At 50.1% G+C, this 27,843-nt stretch overlaps 1 protein-coding gene across 1 annotated transcript in view; it reads right to left on the reverse strand.

Annotated features, from left to right (window-relative positions):
* The window catches only part of dlg2 (discs, large homolog 2 (Drosophila)), a 221,853-nt gene that overhangs the window by 79,657 nt on the left and 114,353 nt on the right, over positions 1-27,843 (reverse strand). The window contains 1 exon segment of the mRNA XM_064351137.1: positions 3,037-3,090. Coding sequence (XP_064207207.1) covers positions 3,037-3,090 — 54 coding nt within the window.

Raw genomic sequence — 27,843 nt, forward strand, 5'->3', positions numbered from 1 at the left:
GTTGCACAGGGAGACCGCGTGCCAAATCACTGTCCCTAACAAGGCCAATTCATCAATGCCAGGTACGTCTATAAACCGTAACTTATTTCCTGGGCTTAATTTCCCCCCAGCAGCAGCCTAGGTGTTTCTGTTAGCACGGGCTACTGCGTTAGCGCACACAAACACATGGTGTTTATGCAATCTTCCCTCAACCAGGCCACAGCAGCTCTGCAGTGTCACTTTGAGCGCTGTTTAAAAGCACACAGTCACGATTCCCTGGGACTGGAGACTGCCGGGCTTGCGAGAACATCGGTTCTGCTGAACGTCGTCCATGTCCTGACACGGATCCTGCCGACTTCACAGCTTCACGGCGCTCTAGATTGATCGGATCATTCCAAAACGTCCCTCCCTTACTGCAGCATATCCAGCCTGCAGCCAAGCCCTTCCAAACGCTCCTGGCCTGACGAAGCAACTCAACTCGTTTGCGTCAATGCGAGCGATTTACGCCACGATTCGTCTCCTCATCCTCAATGCGGCGAGGTTTTGCACACACTGAGAATGGAGCACAGCTCTTCTCTTAATAAAGAGTATGCAGTCCGCACTCCATTTTCTAGTGGAAAGAAATGGCAGGTGAAAGCTTGTTGCTTACTGGAGTGCCAGCTAGCATCCACAATTCTGGGGGAAGGGAGACCTCTTACAACGGTTACAACCTCACATAATTTACAACAGCTAATGAATGGATACTAATGGATAAACTCGATTATTGCGTTCCGTGTAAGGTTCACAGAGCACATTGGGTGTGAGTTTCAGGCATGTTCACTGTTCTTTATTTAAAATCTATTGCATTTTAATGATGGGGTGGATCTCAAACATTACTCCTGAATTATTGGAAATTGCTATTTCTGCACTGCACTGTTTATATACTCCGGGCCTCATTTGCTAAGACTTTTAGCACGAGCAAAACCTTTTAGCACATCGCAAAGCTAATAACACAACCAATGATTGGTGCAAAACAAATACCATGACCAATCACTGGTCATGTTATTGGTTTTGCGTGTGCTAAAAGGTTTTGCACATGCTCAAGGTCTTAGTAAGGCCCTTAATTGCTTAGGAGGAGGTGGAGGAAGGCTTTGAACAGAAAAAGGGTTATTAAAAAAATAAAATTAAATAAATAACATTTTCCAGTCATTCAGAAAGAAAATGACATTTCCGTGAATGTTTGCTGACATTTATTTTGATCAGAGGAGGGAAGAAATGAATGTTTCACATCAGAGAACAAGCAAAAAATATAAATAAATATCTCAGAGAACACATCTATGGTCTTTTTAAAAGCCTTTTGGTGATTCAAATGCCCTTTATTGCATAAATCATAAATTATTCTTTTCAATGCGGAAAGAAAACACATTTCACAATTAATTAATGTTCTGCCACTGAGTCTTATCTGAAGACTGTGGACATCAACACATCAATGTTGCATTTTTTAACATTTTGTTACAAGTCATTACTTGGACATAGTGGATTACCTATTTAATTATAAACTACAATCACACCACAGCTGTAAAATCAGAAATGGAATTGCACAGATAATTTGGAAAATAAAAGATCAGTAGCTTGATACTTTCTGAAAACATGTTTTTTCCGAGAATGTTTCTAGCTCGAGCACTGCATCACCTATCCTCTGCTGAAGATTGATGCTTATTGCATTGACTGGAGCATTACCAATGAATGCATGCAATGTCCTTGTGCTGACATCCAATTGCATTTGATTAATAAGCCCTCCCTCACTCTGCACCTGGTTTCTTTCCATTTTTCAACATTAACATCGCATAAATTCTCTCTGTTATTTATTTCTTCCTTTCAATATAAGTTTTAAGCTGATGCAAATCTGTACCCAGGCTTTCGAGCGGCTTATTGCAATAAATCCGATTTTCTTTTGCTACTTTTCATGCCCTGCTTCACTTTGTCAACTATGTACCTAATAGCTGAATACCGGCCCTTTCTAAATGCCCTTTCTCTGAATGCTTTAACTGAGCGTTTGTCTGTGCGATATGCCCATATGGCATCTATACAACATGTCTTTCTGTCTGCCGAGCAGGCTTCCTTACGCAGGAAGATTTACACTAAGATTGTGCAAAAACGACACTACCAGAAACACTGACGTTGCAAGAGAAAGCTGCTTTCAAAGCACCAAACTCATGATTCTGCAGACACTGTGGCCCTCCAGGACTGTCGGGGCCCCTGTTCTAAATTATTTTACCATTATTTGCAACTACATTTTATAATACTCTCTGTTTGCAGGTTCTGTGGGACCAGGCAGCTCTGTCACATCTCTACCAACCTCAACGATTTAATGTTCTGTGTTGATTAAACAGTTAATAGTTAAATAGTGATAACAGTCAGAAAAAACAATATTGGGCAGTTGCTAGCTAGTCAGGGCCGGCCCGTGGCATAAACGGTCTATGCGGTTGTTTGGGGCCACAACCGCTAGGGGGGGCCACATGACCACGAGGGAGGGGCCACACGATCCAATGTTTATCTAAGGTAAATAACATTATTTTCGTAAATACGTTATTTATCCCCTATCGCGGAACTAGCCGTATAAATTTGTATTGGAATGACAACAGAACATTTCATAACAATGTAATGTAAGAAGGATTTTACCATGATTTTACGTTCGACAGAATCCAACAGCCCCCCCACCCCGCTCGAACGCTGTTTAGGGCCACCAAAATCCTAGGACGGGGCCTGTAGCTAGTTACCAGTTCACTGTTGATTAGCTAACCAAACAAGCAAGCTAGCTAGAAACTGTAACAGTTCGGCCCTATAACCCAGCTCCTTACCCTTCATGCCACACTGCAGCTTTGATACTAAAATTCTAACTGATCTACTGACAAACAAGTACTGTTCACAGGTAATCTGGCTAGTTACAAAAATTGGGGGGGGAATGGTTTTAAGCAGAATTCTTTGATCTGATATATTGACACAGAAGTAAAAATAAATTTAAATAAGTAAAATAAATTTAAAAAAACAATTACAAAAGAAACCCTCAGTACTTACATATGGTACAGTCTCCAGCGTCTCCGTGTTGACTATAATTGGGGCGGGGCTGGCCTGTAAAGGGGAGAAGAAAGAGCAGGGACGTAAGCCACATGCTGTACCGTTACAGAACAGTTTTACTCTCACAGACCCGAGAGTGATGCTGGAGGCTGCAGCTCCTTCAGCTCGCACAGGCTAAAATGAAAGAGAACTCGGTGGGAGTGGACGCTTCTTCAGACAGCATCCCATCACTGTTTGAAAAAGAACATTTCTCATATGGCTCCAAAGGGAGCTCACTTCCATTCAAACACTGCATGGAGGAACAAGATGAAACGCTTAAGAGCCAAGAGAAACAGTGGGGTGCATACACCTCCAGATATAGGGTGTGTGAGGTTATAGATCTAACGGATTCTCCGCAGTTCACTCCTTAATAAGATAATCGGCATGGACTCCATGGACCATGCTGCATTCAATACCAATATACAATAACATTTTACACACAACACAAACACACAACACACAACACACAACACACAACACACAACACACAACACACAACACACAACACACAACACACACACACACACACACACACACACACACACAACCACAAACGCACACCAGAACAGTAGGAAAAACAAATGAACAATGTGAAACACAACCATGTCACAATAAGATTCCTAAATGGCAACCTGGTTTCTCATAGCCTCAAAGGAAATGCATCTTTTCTTTTCAATGTAAAAAGAAAAGGTTTTACATAATTTTTTTTACAAGCCTTTTACAACTAAAAGGTTTATAAAACACTTTATTTGAAATGGAATCTCACACTCGTTTTACAAGAACGCCATCAGGCAGCATCACAGATGTACCTGATGAAACAAAGACTTCACAGCAGGAGCAAACGCAGAAGCTGCATGGCCTGACCTCCTGCCAGCTCTACAGTCACACAGCAGGGTGCAGCTGTGTTTGGTCAGCTGACCAGATGGGCCATTTGGGAGCGGGGCTGTTGGAAAGGGGGTACGGTTTTTCTCCCCACTGCACTAAATCAGGCAGAAATGAAATGGCGCAGATTGCTGTCAGCCCGTGGCCGGGACAGTTATTTAGGGCTCAGGCTGGGGGCCGGGGGCACGGGGAGGTGCCCCAGCGCAGGGGCAGATGCTGCCTCTGATCACAGCCTTCCGGGACGGCGGCCTCCGCGCCGGATCTGGGCCGACGATGGGCCGAGCAGTCGTCCCCTCAGTGCTCAAAAAACGTACTTAACACAGCGATCATCGCTCTCGCACCGTCAAGAGTGCACACCTACAGTCCAGGGACCGGGAGGCTGAGGTGACTCTTGGCACAGCGTGACATCAGACAGTTTGAAAAACAGTGTTCCAATGACATCCATTTTAAACCACACTAACTCATTCATCCAGAATTATGAACTGTCTGTAAGGGTATATCTAGACCTGAATTCATGTCCTTAAGTAAAAATCCTTAAGCAAGGTCAAAAGACAACCAAAGATGTTACATTTAAAGTTACCCTTCATGTGGATAAACTACATAGACTTAATACTATTACATTCAATATAAACATTTTCCCCCATGTAATAAATGCTTTTTTCCACAAACGTTTCCTTACATTCTGACAGATTCGTTTCTAATATGTTAGCACTGAATAAACTGCTATGCAAAAAGTTGTGTAAGTCGCTCTGGATCAGAACATCTGCTAAATGCCTGTAATGGAATGTAATGCAAATTGCATCAGGGACCGGCACAGTCGCGCTCCTGAAATGTGCATTTAATGCAGTACGGGACGCTGGTAAAGAATCTGCCTTTACGACAGGAAGGTAAATGCTTCAGCTCCCAGATGGGCCGTTCTGCTGAATGCGGCAGGGACTCTGATCCGCTACACGGCAATATCAATAAGGCTCAGAGTGGGGCAATCGGGCGTCTCCGACAGGAGGTCTGCAGCCTGTGGGGAGCGCGGAGAGGGCTGTCAGTCACAACGGGTCTGTTTGACCGCCAGGGAGTGGACAGTGTGACAGCGGCGGGAGGGGTTCCCCCCCACAGGCCCGGCTTAGAGACCGCTCCACGGACAGGCCTCCTCCTCCTCCTCCTCCTCCTCCTCCTCACCCCGCGTCCCCGCTGTCCGAGCAGCGGGCGGATCGATAACGGCCGATTCCGAAAAGGAATAACGACGCGTCCGGACGTCTGCCGAATTTCCCTGAGGACCCCCCCGAGTCATTCCCCCTGAGCCAGTCTCCGTGAATTACCTGGAAGAAATAAAAAGCGCAGATAGACTAAAGCGGGCCTCGTTAAACTAGACAGAACCTATTCTAATAAATGAATGGGCAAAGCGGCTAGTAAAATTTATAATTAAGGAACTGTTTCTCTGTCTGAAAGCCAGAATGGAGCAAGAGAAACCATATTTCACACAGACCCAATCATCGCAAACCAAATACCGTCAGAAAAGCCAGACTCCTGAAACAAGACAAGACTTAGGTACAGCAGGGAGGCCAAAATGCTCCCAAACCACAGAGCTGGGCTTTTTAGGTCTCATTTCTGCACGTTAATGTTAAGTAGCTGTGCAGGAGAGACACTCGGGAGAGAGGGTGAGGAAGACTGAGGAGATCAATGGTGGCCACTGAGGCCCGTCCTGCTCACTGCACACTGCAGGTAACTGCTTTAATGGAGCTGGGGCCCGGAGAGCAATGGCTTCAAACTGGCGAAAGGGATGGGAGAGCCCTGGAGAGAATCACAGAGGGGCACTGCCCAAAAATGCACCGCAGCACAGATACGCGCTGAAGAGGTGCGCTACAATAGATATTATTAATATATTAATGAACAAATAAACAAATAAATCATTGTGTTATGTCCTTGGTGCTGTGCCAGCATAAATTAAACATTTTCCTTTCATCCCGCCTGTCAGCGTTACACAGCTTCATTGCTGCTGGGGGAAGGCGGGCCGACTGCGTTCTCATTGGTTTGGGCGGGTGTGGGTGGAGCTGGGGAAGAGATGCGAGCTTCAGCCCTCAGGGAGAGAATGGAGAAACAGTCCTGGCAGGAGGGATCTGTCAGAACCCCTGCTAAATCTCTAACCTGCCCTGTACCCTCCTCCACCTCAGACTCCTGCTCCAGCTCCAGCACCACAACCAACTTCTGCTCCAGCTTCAGGTCCTTCTACATTCTCAGCTCCTCCACCTGCTCCACCTTCAGTCCCTAATCCTACTTCTGTTCCTCCTCCAGGGCCAGTTCTACCTCTAAACCCCTGCTCCTTCTTCCACTCCACCTCTTCCTCCAATTCAACCTCAGGCCCCAGAATGCACGCCAGCGTCTGGCAAGATCCCTTAAAGTGACCGAACAACAGTTGACGCAACACCAGCTACCCTGGAGACTCGCCAGGAGACCGGAGAGGGTGAGAGGGTTCCCGCTTCAGAGCGAGACGGTCTTTGTCAGACACTACAGTACTCGTGTGTGGGACGGGGGGGGAGTGGTGACAGTGTTTCCATCTGAACATCTGAAGTGCGGCTCAGGCGTGACGATTAACACCGAGGTATCGATTGTGGGCTGAGAGCCAAGTGCAGTGGGCACCGCAAACTAGTTTGCTGCGGAGGCAGGCTGTACATCAGACGGAGCACAGACCTTTCACAGGCAAAAGCACGGTGCTAAAACAATAACATGAATCCTTTTCAAAGACAGACACAGGCCTGGAGGCCTCATTAAACCTGGATTACCACCTGGATTTCACCATTCCTCCTTAACTCATACCTGGATTTCACCATTCCTCCTCAATTCACAGCTAGATTTCACCAGTCCTCCTTAACTCACATCTAGATTTCACCAATCCTCCTTAACTCATACCTGGATTTCACCATTGCTCCTTAACTCATACCTAGATTTCACCATTCCACCTTAACGCATACCTGGATTTCACCATTCCTCCTTAACTCATTCCTGATTTTCACCAGTCCTCCTTAAGTTAAAACTGACTCTCAAATGAAAGACCTTTTCCCTTTCACCAACGCCAGTTCTTGTTTATTTTTAAGCCCCAGCTGAATTCCCGCAACAGTCCACGTCTGGTCTGTCCACAAGCTTTCTGCACTGATTAGAAAAGCAATATCAATGCAAGCCACCCCACAGCATACTAATGCCAAGGCAAACAAGCGTGCCGGACTGATGAAGTTGTGCTGAGAGTTGATGCGATGGGCAGACTCCACTCGCATCGTTAGCCTACTGCCAGCCTCTTGGTGCATTATCTCCGCTGTGCTGTGACTGCACAATAGCGGTTTAGGCGCTTGGGGACTTTATTTTGCAGGAGAGAAATATAATGAATAAAGATTTTTCACATTTTTTAAGCAGATCAGTAGAATGCATGGGGACACTGAATATTGCTTAAAAATTTAAAAGGTGAACAACATTTTTAACTACCACAGAAAATAGGTCACATTCAATTTTGAGTCATAACAGAAATCTTGCTAAAACAAATCAAACAACCTAAATAGAACAGCATGGGGACACTGATTATATCAGTAACATCGCTCTAATGATAAAACAGCACGACAACCAATGCCAAAAACACAATACAATACCATACTGCATATGACCAGTTCCTGGGGGAAGAAATGGGTTCTAAAGTAAGGTCACAGGGTGAAAGGTCAGAGTTCAAATCAACCATGGCAAGTAAAAATATGCATGAACAGTGCACTAGCAAATGACAGCACTGAAAAACATGAGGAGATGGGAGACCAGGTAACGTATAGAGGAACTTCAACCCAAATGGACAGCCGTGTTGGTTAAGTTAACATTTCTTGACATGCAGAATGGGACCTCTCTGTACAATAACACACCGCTCTCTCTGGTGACACAGACATTCTGGAATGGCAAGCTGAAGGGATACGGTCTTGTGCCAAACACCGGGTGATACCTATTGGAAGTAGCCTATTGGAAAGCTCCGTAGAAATCACAGCTGCAGCCATCCAAGTGAAAATCTTGTGGCCACGTATTACCAGGGCCTTAAATTATGAAAGATGTTTTCAGTTTTCAAAAACTACTTCTTGGTGTTACACAACAGCCACTTCATTTATTCAACCACATCTGCTGAATTAAATTTCCAAATACTGCTTTATCCTCCATGATCTGTCTTCTTTGCTTTTGGAATACTGGAAACTTTCATTGAAGCCATTTTTTTTTTTTGCACGGAATATTTCATTTTGGATTTTGCAATATCTTCGCTTTTTTTTCATCTTAATCTGGATTCATTGGATTTCACTGGATGCACGTATCAAATCTTCACTTGGTTTTCACCAAAAGCCAAAGCAAAGCAAAGCTGCAAAGCCACCATTCCCAGTACTTCAATTTCTACTGCAGATCTGTGGACCTGTAAAGTGACACCACACCGAATACTGTCATCCTAGCGCAGATGTGGGAGCTGCTGTATGATGTTCAGGGGCAGTGCTCACGCTGACAGTGGAACATGGCAAAAGTCTGTCTGAAATGATCTGCTGGTTTGAGAGTGGAGAAATCAGGATACACAAATCGTACAATAAGGCTGAGCAAATGAAATATGAATACCGAACACTGGCTCAACAGCGGACAATGCAGTCAAATTACTAAACACCCATTGCATTAAATCATTCAAAGTGATAACACACACTCCAAAGAAACCACAATCGTTCCAAGTAACTGGCACATTAGCAAGGCCCTGTATTGATACTGAGGAGAGAAAACCATTCCAAATATTGCGCAGAAGGCAGGAAAGATTCAACATTCCCCACGGATAGGTTTACACCGGGCAACGACAAAGAAAGACAGAAAAGACTGACTGTCATCAAATTTAATCACAAAGTTTAAAGCTTGCTTTTTTATTTCATCTGAGTTAATCCAGTTCAACCTGTCATTTCTAGGCCTAAACCACGGCAAATTATTTCAGTGAAATCATTGCTCTTATTTAACCATTTTTGTTCAAGTAACACAATTTCACTTGTAGTTTCTGTGTAGACCTACAGTACCCATTGCTTATAATGAAAAACAAAGTTATCGCACAGCTGTGGTTCAATGCACAGAAAGCAGCATTTGACAGTGTGGAAACATGGCTGTCAATCACCATCTGTGCTAGGCTATTGACAAGTGATGTAGCTTACTGTGGAGGGACAATGTGTTAACTGACTGACAAGAAGGCTCCATCGACCTCTTGCTGAGGGATGACTAAACTGCATATGAGAAAACTGCCCAAGATAAACTGGTGTCTCTAGTTATTACATATAATCACAACTCTTGCATACCACAGAAGAGCTGATAACTGGGAAAGCAAAACACACATTTTTTATCTTTCACCTACAGCCAAATGACGTCAGATCCACTGCACGAGAAGTAGAATAAGCCAATGCGGCTACTAATGAATTCACCTGACACCTCAAGATATGGAAACAGCCTTCTACACAGAGTATAGAATAATTCCATGAAAGCAAATAACTTTCTCCAATGTGTTACATTTCTGAATAAACGATCCATAATGCATTTGCAGTATTCAAATTAAAAGGACACTAGCCGATTCCACAACCAATAGGCAAAGTCAGAGGAACAGAAATGCTAAACAGGGAGGACCATAAAAATGAGAGCTTCCTGTTTTTTCCCCTCCGACACAGAAGAGAACATCACACCAGGGGAACCCGCAGTGTGCCTGTGGGGCAGTGCATTCAGTTCTGCTGATAATCTGAAGACCACCACATTAACAGTATACTTATGTAATCATACTATACGCCCGTTAACCCATTCACACATTTCTCTCTCTTTCTAATTGGAAAGTGGCTCTTTTTGTAGGGTATCAAGAGATCCCTGCAGATTTGCAGCTTCCATGTACATACCAGGAAAACTAATTTAAATGAAACCGTTATGGTACAGCTGGAAAAAAATGATACAACAAAGACAATTTTTTGTCGAACTTGTTTTCCTTTGAAAGTAAGTTACACAACGATAATATCAACCTTTCTTCAAACACAAGCTATAACCGCACTCTCTGCCACCAGCGTCACACTGCATCATAGCACAGCTCCATCGAGTGCATGTCAGGCGAACACACCTGCGTAGGTCATGGCTTTGCGCCTTCATTACCGATGGGTGGGAGGTTAGTGAGCCGGCCCTCGCATTGGCCCGAGTGCCACGGGGTTCCTCCCCCTGGGCGGGGCCCAGTCGGCCCGCTAATTAAAGGCCCTCAGCGGGCTCTGTCACACGGCTTCACGCTTCAGCGCAGAGTAAGGCCTCTCCGTCTCCGTCTCCATCTCCATCTCGCTCCAAACCGGCTGACGGGCGAATGCATACTCCCCGCTCTCTCTCGCTCTCTCTCAAGGCCGGCAAACAATCTCTCCATCTCTTTCCCCAAACACTTTCTCTCTCTCTCTCACTCTCTGACACATGCACAGCATGCAAACACTCACACAGAAAGACACACGCACACGCACACACACAGTGAAGATAAAGGTCAGTTTGATGGGGAAAGTTGCAGGCAGATTCGTGGCTTTACTAAGTTCAGCCGCACTGAAAGCCCAGCGGATTTTCTCTGCAAAAAGTGAGAGACTCTGCTGTGCCCATTAACCAGAGAGCCCATGCAGTAGAGCCGCGGAGAGAAGGATGGAGAGGGAAGGAGAGGCAGCGGCTTGCAGAGAGAAGGGAAGGGGAAAAGGGAGGGAGAAAAAACCGTTTCTGGGCCAGCCAAACTGGGTCAAAATGACCATTTTTAGAAGCGGGTGTTCTAGCGTGGTTTCCCCCCACGCGTTGGTGACCCGGCACGATGTGAAGCAGGAGACGCGTGCGCTGCGTGTGTGGCCGTACGCACATCTGCATTTGAAAGCCAGCGCATTTCAGACATCGACGCACCTCTACTTCTCATCTCTGACGACTGCAGTAAAGTTCTCTTGTTCCTGCGGTGCGCCTTTACTGATGTTCAGTGTTTTATTCATGAACATACCGCACAATATGAAGGGAGCGCATCATTATGTGCCAACCAAATTAATGTACTGTTAATAAAAAATTTAAAAAAACAAGCATAAAGCAAACAGATGCTTCAAATCCATCTACCAGCACTGTGGTCATCCAGTAAACCAGACACCACCGTGGAAAGATTAGCCGACTGTCCCAGGCAAAGAGACCCTGAAGCCCAACCGAGGAGCGGCCGGGCGAAACGGGCGGGCGAAGCGGCGCTAGCCGAGGCGGGGGGCTGGATGAGCCGTCGGGAGCCGGCGTGTTTGAGTGGCCCTGAGTGAAGACAGCGCAGCACGCGGCACATTAAACATGCGCAGGCAGTGCGCATTACAGCCCTGCGCAGGCAGTGCGCATTACAGCCCTGCGCAGGCAGTGCGCATTACAGCCCTGCGCAGGCAGTGCGCATTACAGCCCGGCGCAGGCAGGGCGCATTACAGCCCTGCGCAGGCAGTGCGCATTACAGCCCTGCGCAGGCAGTGCGCATTACAGCCCTGCGCAGGCAGTGCGCATTACAGCCCTGCGCAGGACTGAGAGGGAGCGCCGCGCGAAGCCGCTTTTGGGCCAACCGCTGCGGAACACAGTGTGCTTCATCCCGTTCGGCAAGGGAGCCCGTTTGACTACCGCGATTAATTACGCACTATTAATAAGCACATTGTACAATTTAATTACAACTCTCCGTGCAGTCTATGGGATATTATCGCTGTGGGAATCACTTGACGGAAATTACTATGGGAATTTTAATTCATAAAGGGTACATTTTTTAATTACCCGTCAAAGACATTTAAAAAAAAGCAATACTTTACTGTAACTGAAAAAAACAATATAGTCAAGTCTCTGAATTTAAATATCTCAGTGTTTTATGCCTACACAAAGTTATGAACAGAGGGCAGTTACAGATTTTGAGCACAGCACCCCCGTACAAAAAAGAGCACTATACAGTAAAATATAGTTTTTTGAAAATTGAATGATAAATATACTTTAAATTAATAAGCGTTTAAAAATGCATCACAATATCAGAAAGTGGGTATAATATGAATAAACTGTTGCTGAAATATCTTGATATATTTCAGTTAATACTCAATTCAATTCAGTTCAATCCATGCCAACAGTTAATGACAACCATCCAGCACAATCTTATTTATTTTCACACATATGGCGAGAACAACTTTTGTTATTTCAGCTGACACCGGGAGCCCAGCATTGCTAATTTAAGTTCATTTCATTTCCAGCACTATTGCTTGGCACCACCTTTCTTCTGCTGCAGACTTGGAAGTCAGGGTCACGAGCGCATTTCTCCCGTTCTCAAGCATTTATTTTTTTGCGACGTTACTGCAGAAATCAATTCTCCTCCATGCTCCGCGCTTCAAGCATACACTCCAGTTTTTTATCCGCTCAATAATTCAGTGCAAAATCTATGAGCAGTGCACACCGCTACTATCAATACTTAAAAAGCATTTGTTTTCTTGTACCAAAAAAGAAAAAAACACTATAACTTAAACATAAGCAATCTCACTCATTTGAAGACCACAGAAATGAACGCGCAGACTAGACCGCACACCAGCAGGCTCAGCAAAAGAACTTAAGATGTCCAACTGTGAGCCAAGGAGAGAGAAGAGCACAAGAGAAAGAGCTAAGATAGAGAGCTATGGATACAGAGAGAGAGAAAGAGAGAGACAGAGAGGGAGATGGAGAGGGAGAGGGAGAGAGAGCCAGAGTGAGACTAAGGAGGACGAGTGGTAAGTTCCCGACCTGGCCTTCACCTTGAGATTTAAACCTCTGGCCCGGCGCCCTTGAGTTAGGGTGAAAGGCGTTTGTCAGCGCTGAGCCGCCGTTAGGGACTGCTGACTGCAGAGTCACACTGCGGTTCGCTGGCCTTGATCGCTGGAGCGGTGATGAATGTTCACCCTGGGAAGGGATTGCCGGTAGCCCGCGCGCACCTGCGTCACATCACGTGATGCTCGATGCCACGCCACTGCCCTTCGTCGCAGTCTTCCTCTCTGCCCACAATGCTTTACTGCGATGCGCGCAGTACACATCATTGTATTTGTAATCTTAAATCATTTTCATTTTTTCCACTTAGCAGACAGCTTTGCTTAGCAGATGGAAAAATACTCACTATCAAAATGAGCAGATCTGATCCAGATTTCCGATCTGGAAGATTCTGCATTCAGAATTGCTTTAGGGCAAAGTCAGAGCAGCTCATTGGCTGAAATGCAGAGCTGTGCTAACTGAAAGCGTGGTGTTGGTCTCCATTGGCCTTGCAGGAGGGGAGCCATACTGGGCAGAGCTAGTAAGAGCTGTCAGGTGGGGGGGGGGGGAGGGCGGTAACATTACTGCATCCTGCACGCACTGTCTACAACCACTTTGGTGAGAACGGCGGCCTTCAACCCATCACCAATCCGATGCACGAGTTCCTGCCCACACACCCTCCTCCAGAGATCAGGCCGCACCCCCAATCCCCAAGCACATTCAAAGCCGCTCTGCAGAGGGATCGCGACCGATTTCCTACAGGCTGCCGGACACGCCCCCTCTCGCTGCCCTCTCAGATCACACCCCGCTCCCGGCCCTATCTGGACTCCCCCCCAGCCCCCAGCCCACAGCCCCCAGCCCCCAGCCCCCAGACCCCAGACCCCAGACCCCAGCATGGTTAACACACCATCCCTGCGGATTTAACGCACCTCTCAATCGAACAAAAAAAGATAATAGAATGAATTATGAGATGGAAGATAAGAGAAGGCTTAAATAGTTACAGCAATGCAAAAGCGCATATGGAGTGAAAGGCGTTGAGTTGAGCCTTTAAGCTGAACTGTGTGTGATCTCTGAGGGAGGTGCACGGCATCCCGGTCTCTGCATTCACTGAACCACGCGCTGAAACGCTGGCCCGGCCGACGCTAAATGTGTTTGCGTAGCGGTTCACGCGCGATAAACACACAGAGCCCTCCGCACCCGAGCGTGAGCAAAGAGCCACCAGAAGGCAGCCCTGCCAGCTCCTGAGCACACAGCCGCACTGCCCCAGAACAGAGACTTTCCACACCGCCACCGCGCTCCCCTCCTTCACTCTCTGCGTTCGTTCGTTCACGCTTCGGGTAAGAGCGCCAGTCGGACATAACCGCCCTGCTGCCCGTGCGGTACGTGCAGCTCCGGTCCGGTGCGGTCCGGTCCGGAGGGTTTTTACCTGGTAGGGGTCGTGCCACCCGTGGCAGTCGCACTCGGTCCACATGTCGCAGCTGCCCGCCTTGGCGCGGACGAAGGTTCGGCCGGGGCTCCGCCAGCCCGTCTCCGAGCGCGTGGCGGTCAGGCGCCCGCGTTGCCGCGGCAGCGTGGCTCCGGCCGACTGGAGCGCCTGGGAGGCGCCGCCGTAGTGGTGCTGCGGGTGGTGCTGCGGGTGGTGCTGGGGGGGGTACCCGCGGGCGTCCTGCTGCCAGCCGCAGGGGCACTGCGGCTCGCACAGCGCCAGCTCCATGCCCCTGCCCTCGGCGTCGCGGCAACAGCTCTGCTGTTTGCTCAAGTAGGCGGTCATCCCCAATGCACTTTACCTCTCCCTCTCCCTCTCTCTCCCCCTGTCTTCCTTTGAGTCAGGCTCCGGTCCTATCTCCCTCTTCCCGGTCGGCTGCGTTCGGACACAGAGACTTCCTCTTCCTCTTCCTCGAGTCCCCCGTTAGAAGCCCGGCATGGTGGCGGTACGCACGGAGAGGAGAGAGAAGCGGCGGAGGTGGCCGCGGCGACGGGAGTGAAGAGCGGGCGAGTGGCAGCGAGCGAGCGAACGAGAGAGAGAGAGCGCGAGTGAGAGAGCGAGCGAGAGAGAGGAGCAGCCTCACGGTGCCGCTCGCTCTTTGTCAATAGATGACTCAACTCGCAGAGGAACTTGACAGCGTCCCCGGCTCCAGGCAGAAGCAATCTATGCCCCGCACAGCTGGGGACTGGAGACCAGGGGCGGCGCTGCTAATCCTTTTAGGCGGGAGCCCAGCCGGGTGCTGTGGACAGCAGCGGTGGCAGCGGCAGCGGCAGCCGATCTCAACATATTTACTCATCAATTACCTCCCCTGGCTAAAGCCATAAATCTCTCCATCCCTCCCCCCTCTCCCTCTCCCTCTCTCTCTCTCTCGCTCCCGCTCCCTCAACAAACTGCTTTTACAAAAGCATTAGAGAGTGCGCTGAAGAAAGGCATGCTAAATAACCAGGGAGATGTCTGCCCCACACACAGCCAAGCGGCGAGATTCCTTAACTCAGTAGCCCTGCCCAAACCCTCAGCCACATTTAACCAAATCCGGCGTGCGCAATACGAGCCGCTGATCCTGAACCGCTCGAGTCAGACGCTCCGAGACTGAGCTGCTACTCGTTTGTGAGCAGCGCTAATGTGAGCAGCGCTAATGTATGCAGCGTCTACGGCAACGGGACTCCTCCCACTGGATGCTCGGCTATAACCAGGCCAGCGGTCCAGCTCAGCGCTCAGCCTTCTCCCAGAGGAAATAACAGCACACGGTGCATCTCCCCCAGCAACGCCCCACTACGGGCTCGCTGACTGCGTTTGCCGGCATGCTGCTCTAGCACTGAGGGACGAAAGTGAAAGATGTCTTCAGAAAGAAACAGATTTGTTTACTCGGTGCTCGCGTCGCGCGAAGGCTGCATTTACCCAAATGAATTACATTAAGCGTTTTCAAGCTGCTCCTGAACGGCTTCAGCGGCTAGCCTCTCAGCCAGAATCCCTCGCAATCATTTCCACACGCACGAGCCAATCCACCATTAATCAAACGCCCTTTACTAGAGGGGCGGAGCCAGGGAATGCCTTCTCCTGCCAGTGAGTACTCTTCAACAAGCTCGTCCCAGACTCCACTTGACCCCCCTCTTCTCTACTGCTTTGTTTGTTTTCCTTCTCTCCCCTGATACTTTCACTTTTCTACCCCTTCTCTACTCCATCTTGGCCACCTCTGTGTTCCTTTTCTATCCTCTCCTTCTCTTTCCCTTGACTCTCCTCCCTTCTCTACTCCTCTCTCGGTTCATACTGTTCCCCCTCTCTCCCTGCCGCGGGGGGGTGGGGGGTGGGGGGGGCACCAGGTGCGGCAGAAGCGTGCGCTGTATTTGTACGCTGCCACGAGTCACACAAATGGAGAGAGATGGGCTGGGAGTGTGAGGTTAAGCTTCAGAGCCCCGTTGAATGATGGGATATTAGTCATCCGGCCCCCAGAGCCCAGATCCCACTCACCCCTGCAGTCATTCCCTTCTCACTCGGCTTCTCTGGGTTCATTTACATTAAACTCCCATGACACCTCGCTCATAGACCAACCAAAACATTTAACAGCACAGTGGAGGCGGAGCCTTTTTCTTCCCTTCCTTATTTTAACATACTCCCTACTGTGGCCCTCCAGAGTAGAGAAACCTGGAATAACAGAGTAACTCAATTATAAATCTGGAGCGCTTGATTTAAGAGGGGCTCGGAGGGCTTTAAGCCAAAGCCCATCACTTTCTGAACACTTTGGAGATTCCATTACGGGCTCGGCTCTCCAGTCCGCACGCAGGAGCGCGGAGCGCGGCAGCAGCGCTGGCTCTCTCCCGGCCCGCACTCCCACGATTGGACGCATCTCATCGGGGCCAAGAGTGCGGCAAACAATGGCTCTTCACCGGCGGCTGCACAAGGGGTATCCATGGAAACGCTCTGAAGAGTATCACTCGCGTTGGATTCAAGCGAGAGATGAAGAGGCCGGTCTTTTTGAAAGATTTGACCCAGACCCACAATGAGAGCCCCCGCGTCCCTGCCAGACTGAGTCACGAGCTGGCCCTCGTTCAGCGACTCGGTTCGCCGTGCGCTGCGACGGAGACGAACGCGGGCACACGGCCGCTAGACCGGACGCGCTCGCCGAAAGGGGAAAAAAAAAACGTAAGGAGGACGGAGCTCTGGTATAAAGCACGGGCGGCGAGACGCCTAGTCCCCTCTCCAAATGTTCACATCGTCACACGTTTGCAATTCTGAGTCCTATCGAGTGACACGTTAATCAGGGGTAGAGCTGAAGCACTTGAACGCCGCTCGGCGTAAATCAGGGAGAAGCAGCAGGGATGGCAGAAATTACGCAGGCTCTTAACATCAGCCATAAAACAGAAAAATACAGCCTCTCTCTCCCCCTCTCATCTGGGACCGTCATGAGATATTTCATCAGCAATCACAGATGGTTCCCGGCTCACAGACTGGTGTACGTTATTCATCTCCAATCACACGTCCCCTCCTGAAAAATGTTTTTAAAGGACGCTGGCCGACATTGTCCAGCATTATACCATTCAACAAAAACAGCGCATTCAGGAAGTTAATTAATGTAGCTGAGAAAGACTAGATTGATTACCTCACTAGACGCGCTGTGAAAATGAAAAACTGCATTTCTGCTCAGACCAGTGAGCTTAACCCTTTCCGGAACAGCTGGAGTGGTGAAAAACGGCGAATAACATTCAAATATAACGAAAAACAGGTCGGGCTGACGGGGTTTTTACGGTTTTCTCTTAATGTTGCACCAAGTCAACCTGCCTGTCTGTGCTACAGGAAAGCGTCACGCGCACACACACCGCATCCGTCAAACGCCTGCCAGTCATTGGCTACCAGGTGGAAAACTACCGAGCTTTGCCTTGCGATGATGTCATTTCACCTTAGGTTCAGCAGCTCGGGGGTTCAACGAGTGTAGCATTGGGCGGGGAGGCGCGGGGGCAGAACAGAGGGCGTGCACGTTTTTCACGCAGGCATCTGTGAGGACGCCACGTCGTCGATCACATTTACGGCGCCAGAGGGCAGGTGAAGCCGCTCTCCGCTCGCGCGGCTGACAGATGCGGCACGTCCGCCAGAGACAGAAGCCGCAGCGGCGACCGCTGGACCTCGAGCCGCCCCCTGCCGCCCCCTTCTGGACCCCGCGAGCTTCACTTGCCCTCTCCATGGAAACGCAGTGTCAGTTCCAACCCCAGAAAACAATACCTCATCACCATGAAAGAGGCCTAAATGAAAATTACCCCGTGATAAAGCCACAAACACCGGTCTGATTTGCATTCAAATTGATCTGAAGGACCCCCTGGCGTGAAATAGCGGTTAATTATGGAGGATGCTGGCGTCCCGAGCGATCGCGATCGCGGGCGGCGCAAACACGCCGCATGCTAATGCGTACGCGTCTGAGTTTCCTTTTCAGGAGCTGTCATACCGCAACACCCTCGCTTCCAAGCGCGACGTACAGCCACGTTACTGTGGATCCAGTTTCTCAGGCTGTGCAGCGCACTGGGAAATCTCCCAGGCGATTTCCATCAAAGCTGAAGCGGGGGGACTACGGGCCGGCCCTCAGGAGCGAGTTCCTCTCTTGGCTGGGGCGCTGTGCAATTTAGTGGAGAGCTCCGGAGTCTTTCCCTGAAGGATGGCCGTTTGTCAGAGGCTGGTTAAATAGCAGCGGGCTTCTTTTATTCGGATCGCGGCGGGGCGGCGCTGACGGATTTGGCAGCCTCGGCCGGTTCCGGGGTCCAGGGCCCGGGAGGGGTCCCCCGGGGCCGCTGGGGACCTGTGACAGCGGACCGGCGCTGGCGCTGATCTGGGCGGCGGAAGGCTCTGCTGAAAGGGAGCCGGGTCATGTGACCAGCGTTCCAGGCTCGTGTTTCCGGCAGAGTGCGGTGGCCTCGCGGTGCTCTGAATGAGCTCCACACAAACGCGCATTATGACCAAACACAAGAACTGACCATCGTATCAATATGCCACATTCCACATCACCGAATGAGGAGTTTCTTTAAAATGAATAAATAAATAAATAAACACAAATGTGCCCATTGTATGCCCAGCTGGCAAATTATGCTAAGCTGGCATGCGACACTGAATTTCATTCAATGAAGGTTAAGTTTCATAGAACTATTGACTGTCAGGAAGCCAGTGAGATTACTTGAATTTGGCTGTCATACTTGGGCTGACCCTGTGCCTTGGGGGTGTCTTGGCACAAAATAGCCCCCCTCAGCTGTGTGTAGGACTGTAGAACAGGAAGCAATCACCAGACATCCCAAGAACAGGAAGTGAAGACTCACCTCAAATCCTGAGCACAGGAAGTGAAAGCTATCAGCCGACATCCCAAACACAGGAAGTGAAGGCTATCACCTGACATCCGCAAACACAGGGAAGATTGAGAAGTGCATACTGACATCCCACACAGGAATGAGCATCACCTGACAACCTGAGCTCCGGTAGTGAAGGCATCCCACGCGCCTGTGAATACTGCACAATCAAGACATATTATATAATTAATTATACTACATTATTATAACGACTATTTAAAAAACATAAAACTTTTTAAACAGAAATGTGTGTGGCCCATGGACGGCTATGGACCTAAAAGACCGCACAGAGCTTTTATGCCAGCGGCCGGCTCTGCGTCCAGAGATCCATTCCACTCAGCCTGCTTTGACACTCTGCTCCCAGCAGAGGGCGATGCTGCCCACCGCTCAGAGAGCAGACGTACATTTGCCCTCACACAGCGGCCCAACCACGGGGGACAGTAAGGGCCGTGCCATCGCTTCCACATAAAACCCCGATTCCACCGCAGGCTGCACTCTCTGAGTAACGTCCAATCAGGGGGGACTCCGGATCGGGGAGCGAGTGAGTCAGGGTGGCGGTGGCGAGCGTGGCCTGTAATTACCGCACAGAAAGCCGGCGGAAGGGGCGCTCCGAACGCTGAGGGAACGCGTGGTGTGGGTCTCAGCCTCACAGCACGCGTCCACACACAGATCCTCTCAGCGCTAATGACTACTCCCGCACACATCACGAGCACTGCAAACCTTCACTCTCAAAAAGGAACAAAACGGAATACGTTTAAAATGCTTTCTTTTGAATCCTCTAAGAATAATAACACAAGTCACCTATGGATCAATTCAATAATAATAATAATAATAATAATAATAATAATAATAAGGCTAAATTAGCCACCTGGTAAGCCATCAGCAGTGTGACAGTGTGTGCACTGTAAATGCAACAGTGGTTACTTTACTGTTTGACCCTGGATATGCAATAACAAAGCAGTGTTGATACAGTATGTGGACTCACATCCACAGTTTCCCCAGGTATTAATAGCGAAGTCGCTGTGCTTCCACTGAATTCACTGAAGTGCCTCCGTAAACACCTGAAAACATCAGAAGACCTCGAACTCAGACTCACAGACCTCCACGATCTTCTGCGGAACCGCTCAATGTGTGCTGTTTAACACAATCGACATGGTGTAGTCATGGTTTCACCAGATCAGGTGTAGACTGATACCCCTGTGAACCCATGAGGTGACGGTGCTATCCACTGCATCACCGTGCCGTCCCAAAGGCCACGGCCTGCCGCTGCCACACCCGCCCTGCTCACGATCTGAGCCTCTCCCTCCGCTGTTCTCCTGGAGGAAGCCCAGGTGTCTTTTCCCATCCTGTGGTTTTCACCCTGCTCAGACACGCCCTCTTCTGAGGACCCACCACGTCTCGGGAAACTGCCCCCCCGCCCCACCCCTAATCCCTTCCGCGAAGGGGGCCCGTGTTGCTGAGCAACGGAGCCAAGCTGCGCGTGCGCAGGCAGACGAGCCCGTCTCAAACTGACCGGGCCGTTCAGGCGCTCCGCACGGGTGCCTTAAATGGCGCGGCCACCCTTTGGAACGGCGTCACTTCCTGTGCGGGGCCGGATGCAGAAACCCCCGCCTCCGGTCATCGGCAATACAGTACTCAACCAATACAGATTAGCTATTCACATGCTAGCCACCAGGTGGCACTCACGAATCATACGAGAAATGGCCTTGCTCTGGACGATTGCAAGCGCGGCAGCGTGGCTCAGAATGCACCGCAGAGCATGTTAGAAATAGACTGACTCCTGGAAACTTATCAAGACGGCCATGTTAACAGTGTAGATATATCATCAGTGTAAGTAACACGGTGCTACGGATGGCAAAACCCACCCAGACATACTGTCAACAAGACGGATCCAGGCAGAATACTGGACTGCTATCCCTGCCTACTTGTGTAACTACAGCACCGGCAATAGAACCCGTACCTGTCGAAGGTGCCAGTCAGTTTCCTGCACACAATGCACGCGCACTTGTGTGGCACAGATAAGACCTCATTAAAGGTCACAGACCACATCCTCGGCAGACACAAAGCTAATTCTGTGAGACTTCGTGGGGAAGTTCGGCAAGCTCGTGCGTAATGAAAGACGCAGAGCTGCTTCTTCAAAATGGAGAGATGAACAGGGCACTCCAGCAGCGCTCATTGTTCACATAAAAAAGATGTGACAGGCACAGACAAAGGATGCAGCAGCTTTTCAACAGAATTTATCTCACCAAAAACCTGAAGGTCGGGAATTTCCAACTGCAGAGAGCAAAAAAATCTGTAACAAAGAGGGATTGTGGATGCTGCTCTGTAATATGCAGATAAAATGTCCAGGCTCTATATAAAACTGCAAAAGTGACGACTGGTAAGCACAGGTACGCACAATTCAAAAAGACTGTTTGAAGAGACACCCAGTAACACTGAACCAGCTACTCAGACGGCAGGCACATGCTGGAAGTTTCCAGAAGCGCCATAAACGCGGTCCAAACTTATGACACACCAGTCGCATTAAAAATGAGCCCTTGAGGGCCATTGAAATGTGTTTCTTAAAAAGGTCCCGGGAAATCAGAGGCTAATGGATCTTGTTTTATGCATTGCCGCGGCCTCGGACGCTCTCCTCTTTAGTTAGCGTGCTGAGTGAATTATGATTTCAATAACTCAGAGGCTGCTGACCTTCTGGCCCCGCGCTGCGTAATTATATCACGCCAGACCAGATGAGCTACTGAAGCAGGAGGAATCCGAGGCCCTGGCTGCAGAGCGCAGAGTTCATTATAAATTCATCAGGAGGATGCAAAGGTCGGGAGGGGGGGCGGAATAATCCGCGGTGGTCGCGGCTTATTTTAGACACCCGCTCCCGAGCGGCGGGACGGGCGGAGGGGAGGGGAGGGGGGGGAAGGGCGGGCGGGGGCCCGGCGTGGGCGATTACCCCTTGTCCACCGGCTCATGAATGCAAACATGAGCCGGCGGGGCGTGAACCCATCTCCACCCGTCAATCCGCCAGCGCGGCTGCTGACCTCTCCGGCCTGGCGGTGTCACCCCGCCAAACCGCACGCAGGGCTTGGGGTTCGAGTCGAAGTGCGGGCCGTATGTGTGCCATGCAATTACACCCTGTCCCATACACACGTATACACATTATTACAACCCCGTCCCATACACTTATACACATTATTACAACCCCGTCCCATACACTTATACACATTATTAAACCCTGTCCCATACACATACACACATGCTATTACACCCTGTCCCATACACATACACACATGCTATTACACCCCGTCCCATACACATACACACATGCTATAACACCCCAGCCCATACACACGTATACACATTAATACACCCCATTCCCATACACACACATGCCATTAAACCCTGTCCCATACACATAAAACAAAGTGCCCCAAGTTTCTCAAATGGGATGTCTTAGACCTCAGACTCAATGAGCACTCACACAGGAGCAGGTACACAAACGCGCGCACACAGACACACACAAAGCCGTGCACACACACACACACACACACACCTGTGCATCTCATACCTGCCCCACACTACTGCAGTGTCCATGCGGCTCCTGCAGTACTCATTCTGCTGAACCGTGCATACAGACTCACGTTGAAATCACATGACCAGACTCCCGACAAGTGAAACATCAGCAGTCCTGTGACTATGTCTCAAACTACAACAACTTCAAAATGATGCTGCTCACAAGAATGCTGCTGTTGCTTTAATAATAAAAAAAAAACGACGTAAAGCTCCATTTGATAAATGAAAAGTGTGGGTTTGTTTGGGAACATCTCTGTTAGTGTTCCCAGACTCAGGGGTTCTGGATTAATGCCTGGCCCTGTCAGTTACTCTTTAAATGAAGAAATGTGTTCAACAGTTCACCAGCAACAGGCAGGGTGGCACTATTCCGTGTGACAGCTCGCAAGGTTGCCATCTCACAGGGCTGTCACTACCCAAAAGACCAGAATGCATCAAAAGCACAGCCAGACAGACAGAAATAAATTCAGCCTTTCATATTAAGCGCCACACAATGGAAAGCTTTTGACACTGACATTGAAATCCTGATGGAAAGAGCATGAAATTCAATAAGCATAAAATAGGCAACAAAGCTTAGGCAATCGCTTTTCAACAATACCGTTTAAGCTCATCTCATCTTCCCTGGTAAGAGGAATGAACGGCTGCCACCAAAAAACTAAAAATATCCCTGCCGGTCCGTATTCGGGGCGTGGCATGGGCGACTCGCCTCACCAGGAAGTGGCTGTGTGAGGGTCCGTTCTCTCAAACCGCGTCTCTGCCTGCAGACGGTCACCAGCTGGGGGCGCTTTGTGGGAATGGGAGGCGGGGGGGCGCCCAGTTTCCCCCAGTGCTGTAGCAGCAGGTGCTGGGGCTGGGGGCTGACGGGACGGGGCAGGACGGGTTGGGCACGGCGTTCTGTGGGACCGCGCTCGCGCCGTGGTGGCGGAAGCGTTCACCGCTACGAAGCTCCCGCTCGCCGCCTCGTGGCCCTCGACAGAACCCTCCAGGCCGGTGTTGGCCTTTCGCAATGGAAACGGCAAACAGGGCGGGACGGGGCGGGCGGGGCAGGTGGGCGGGTTTCGGGAGCTGGCTGACCCCAGCGCTCAGAGGCCGGTGAGCCCTTCCCTGGAGCCACGCAGCCCAGAGAAGGCCTACGGGCGCCGGGCCGCGGTGCTCCTTCACTTATCCATCAAATCAAAATCAATTCAGCCACAGCGTGGGCCGGGGGAGAGGGAAAGCAAGCGCTCCTCTGTGTGTCTGCCTCCTGGCTCCTGCTTCCTGGCTCCAGCCGTTAGGCAGGGCCGCTCCGCTGGTGCCCAGCACACACTCAGACAGGAGCTGGGCTGACACACAGGACCAGGCATATTTGGTTTGTTCGGGCTGCCACGCACCTGCAGAGGGAAACGATAGATCTCCAGGAACAGGTTGATACTTTAGCCAGTGTGTAGGGCATGTTAATGAGTGCGCTGTTACATTACCACCTGTGGGGGCGGAGGGGGGATTGTGGGGGTGGGGGCGGAGGGGGGGGGTATAAGTAGAGGCATCATTATCTGTGAGCTGCCATTCCACCCCCGTCTCATTGTGTGGCAGGGGATTATTCTGCCCTGAACCGGCAAAGATAAGGCTGCTCTCCCCTCGCAAACAAAGTGCACGCTGCAGAAGAGGAGGAGGAGGAAGAGGAGGCACAGAGACCCGGAGACAGCCACGCGCAAGGGCGGCGACGCTGACCGGCGGAGCGTGCTGGATGTCCCGGAAAACGCCTGAAACCGCCATCTGCCGCGGAGTTCAGAGGCTCGTCAAACGCAGGGCTCTCTCCTGCTCCATAATTCAAAACGGCCGCCCACTCGAGCGAACCCGGCCATTCATTATGGATGGAGGTGGGCGGCGAGGCCTGGCGGCGCCCGCAGCGCTGGAGCTCTGGCAGAGAGAGGTGGCGTGTAGGGGGACCCAGTCAGAAACAAAAAACTACACAGTGTAATTAAACACCAGGAAGACAGTCGCATGGGGCATACCAAGCATTCATAAATGCCTTATAAACACTTTATAGCAGGGTTATAAAGAGGGTACATTTCCAAATACTTGGCCACAATTTATTTTCTCAGAAAAAAAAAAAAAAATATTAATATTAATATAATTTACTCTCAAAATAGTGAAGTAAGGTAAACTATTTGGTTTTTTTAAAGAGAATGCATCTGCCTGAAAGTGGATAAATAAAGGATATAGCACGGCGATCATTATTCACGATTACATTCAGGCACTTGGCAGATGTGCTTACTCAAAGCAAGCAGTTTCTTTTTTTCCTTACAATCCATTTGTACAGTCGGATATTGACTGAGTGCCCTACCTGAGAACCAAACCTGCAACCTCTGAGTTATAGACCCAATTCCCTAACTACTACAATATACTGCTAACATTTTTTATTTTGTTTTGATGCTCCATGTTTCCCTGGAGATGAAAAACCCTAAGTCTTAGCGAAAAAAATTAACTTGGGAGATGCAGCCGTGGTAACAGCGTTAAGGGCGGGCTTCAAAAGAATTGCAGCGGATATCAGGTCTTCCATCTGCGAGCTGCAATTTAGGAGTCTGCTTAAGGGCACGTAATCTTCCCACAAGTTCAAAGGAAATCATATCTTGGCATTTTGAAGACGTGCACCGTCCAATCTCCATCGCTCCAGCGAGGCAGGGAAAGTGGGGGGTAAACGAAGAGGCGGGTAAGACCGCGCGACCCCTCTGAAGCTCTCCGGTACCTATCTGTTCGGCTTTGTGAAAGCACTCCTCAGCATGTAGTGCCTCATCAAGCAGCTGTTGCAGGTAAATTGATGCCCCCGGACCCTTTGAACTACGCTCGGTTCGGGTTTCTCTGCAGCTGAGCTGAGTTCAATAACCTGGATTAATGAAGTGGGGCGGCCGGCCTCTTTTGAAGACGCGGCCGCAGGTAGCCAGGTAGATATACGGCACCCTGGGGGCGTGAGGGGTTCGAGATCTCCAACCCCGCATCGGTGGGGCGGCGCGGCCGACAGCCGGCTCCCACCTGCCATGGCTCGGCTCTCCGGCTCCGATCCCGCCAAGCAGATCCACGCCGAAACCCGCCAGACGGCTAACGAGGCTTAAAAACGGCGAAGGCTGCCGGCCAGGCGTTGCGGTGCAGACAGCATGCAGCATGACTGTGGCCAGACACCGTCAACGTTGATGGCAACAGTAACAATAGCAACAAACCCAGAGGGGGGAAAAGAGACACAGTACGGAAGATTACAAAGCCCTGAAATTCACACGAGTCATAGATAAAACCAAAACCCAGCCTATTCTGGGAAACGACGGACGACGAATCTTCCCATCCTCACAATCGAGGATCTGATATGGACAGAGACATCACAAAATACCGATCGGCACCGAGCCAGCGGACGTGGAGCCAACGCTCTTCCCCTTTCAGCCTTGGCGAAGCCAAAGGCGTCGGTCTCCTGCCTCCGCTCGTCCTCCCCTCACCTGGCGGCTCAGGATACCGCTGTGCCGTGGTAATCCAGTCTCCATCAGAGCTGGCAAAACGCCTCCAGAACAAAGCGCGTAATGGCTGGCGAGATAAAGACAATGGGGCTCCTCTGGCAGGAGGCGTACGTGTATTAGCCAGCCCATTTTAAAACAGCAGACTGGTGGATTCGGCTGTCAAGTCCTGCCTCGACAACAGAGCCACAGTTCCATTACCCTCCGCACACGTGGGCCTTAAAACTCCTATGTTCTACAGAGCAGTAACTCCCTGGTGATGTTCATAAAAACACAGGCTGTCTTTAGGCAGGGATTCAGACTCAAAATGCTGAGCGATAGGAGATATAAAAGTCTTCTGGGATCCAGTTGTGGGGCTTAGGGTACTTATGAATCGGGTTTACAGCAGCCAACGCGATAGAGAGTGAAGCCTTTTTATGGTCAGACCTGATCCTCTGAGACCACTCGTTAGCGCTTAACACGGTTTCACCGTTAGCGTGGCAGCTGCGTCTCGCTACGTCAAAGCAAATTCCCGATTCGGCTCCAGTGCTCCCGGGGGCTCCAAGACCCAGGAAAGATCCGCAAAACTTCTCACAGGCTCTTCATCAAGGGCAGCGTCAACAACCAGGAAAACCTGAGGCCTCCGCGGTCTGAGGGCAATCTGACTTTGATGCCGTTGCGGCGTTCGTTAAAAGTAGCGACGCCCATTAACAGCTCCTTAGTGCGGCATCTCTGGCTGCACGGAAAGAAAAAGAAAAACTTGGTCATGTTTGTTTGAAACCGTCGGCATTAACGGTTCTCTCCCAGACGCCCAGACGGAGAGGGAGAGTGTGGTGTCTGCAGAGCCGCCGGGGGTGGGGGGTGGGGGGGGGGGAGCCCGGAGGGAGGAGTGCCGTCGGCGGTATGGGGCGATGCATCCGCGCCACCCACGCCGTGCTAAAGCCCGCTGGAGCTGAGAGGGGAGCGGGAGCGGTCCTGCTGCCCACCCCCTCCATGCCACAGATCACCCCTTCAAATGATAAAACACTGCAGCCACGGGGGCGGACTCACCCTGATCTGAACCGGGCCTTTCCGGAACAAATCAGTCAGGGGAGGTCTTAGGCCGAGCTGGACAGCAAGCTGAATGGTCGTGTGACTGTGTGTGGGGTGGGTACATGCAGAGGGTGTATACACAAGCAAGAATTGACCCAGTGAATGTTTTCTCTTATGGTCACCTTACTATCTTATTACTACTGGGGTTTTTGTAAAAAATATTACTATTATTATTATTCCACAGGCTGAATTTAACTACCAATGTCCTAAGCACATGTACTGTACACACATGGTGAGGGTCAGATCAGGGCTAAAACACTAGCGACCCATCGCAGACATACGCCAAGCCGTGGAATCAGACTAGGAACACATTGTTTCTTCCTTTGTCATCATGATGCGTGATGCGTGGGCTGGGTTCTAACAGCCATTTTCTAACAGGCCACACAATGCTCAGAGACCCACACAGCAATGCATCATCAGCCCACCAGTCCCCTACGCCGCTCACTCGAAGCGTCAGGAAGTCGCTCACCGTTTTTGAGGGAAAGCGAAAGTCGTCCCGTTCCTCCGCGCAGCCGCCGATGACTGAGTGACGAGGCAGCGGGGAAGAACGGGCGGCAGAGGAATGAGGATGGATCGAGTCTTCCTTCAACGCTGAGGACGGGCGGGGGAGGGGACCGCTCGGGAGGAAGGATCTCTTATCTTTCGAAACCGGTTTCTAATTTACTTTGATAATTGTTCGGCGTAACTCACTACAGGAATTCATCAGTAT

Source organism: Anguilla rostrata, chromosome 9, assembly GCF_018555375.3.
Source record: "Anguilla rostrata isolate EN2019 chromosome 9, ASM1855537v3, whole genome shotgun sequence".
Classification (NCBI taxonomy): Eukaryota; Metazoa; Chordata; class Actinopteri; order Anguilliformes; family Anguillidae; genus Anguilla; species Anguilla rostrata.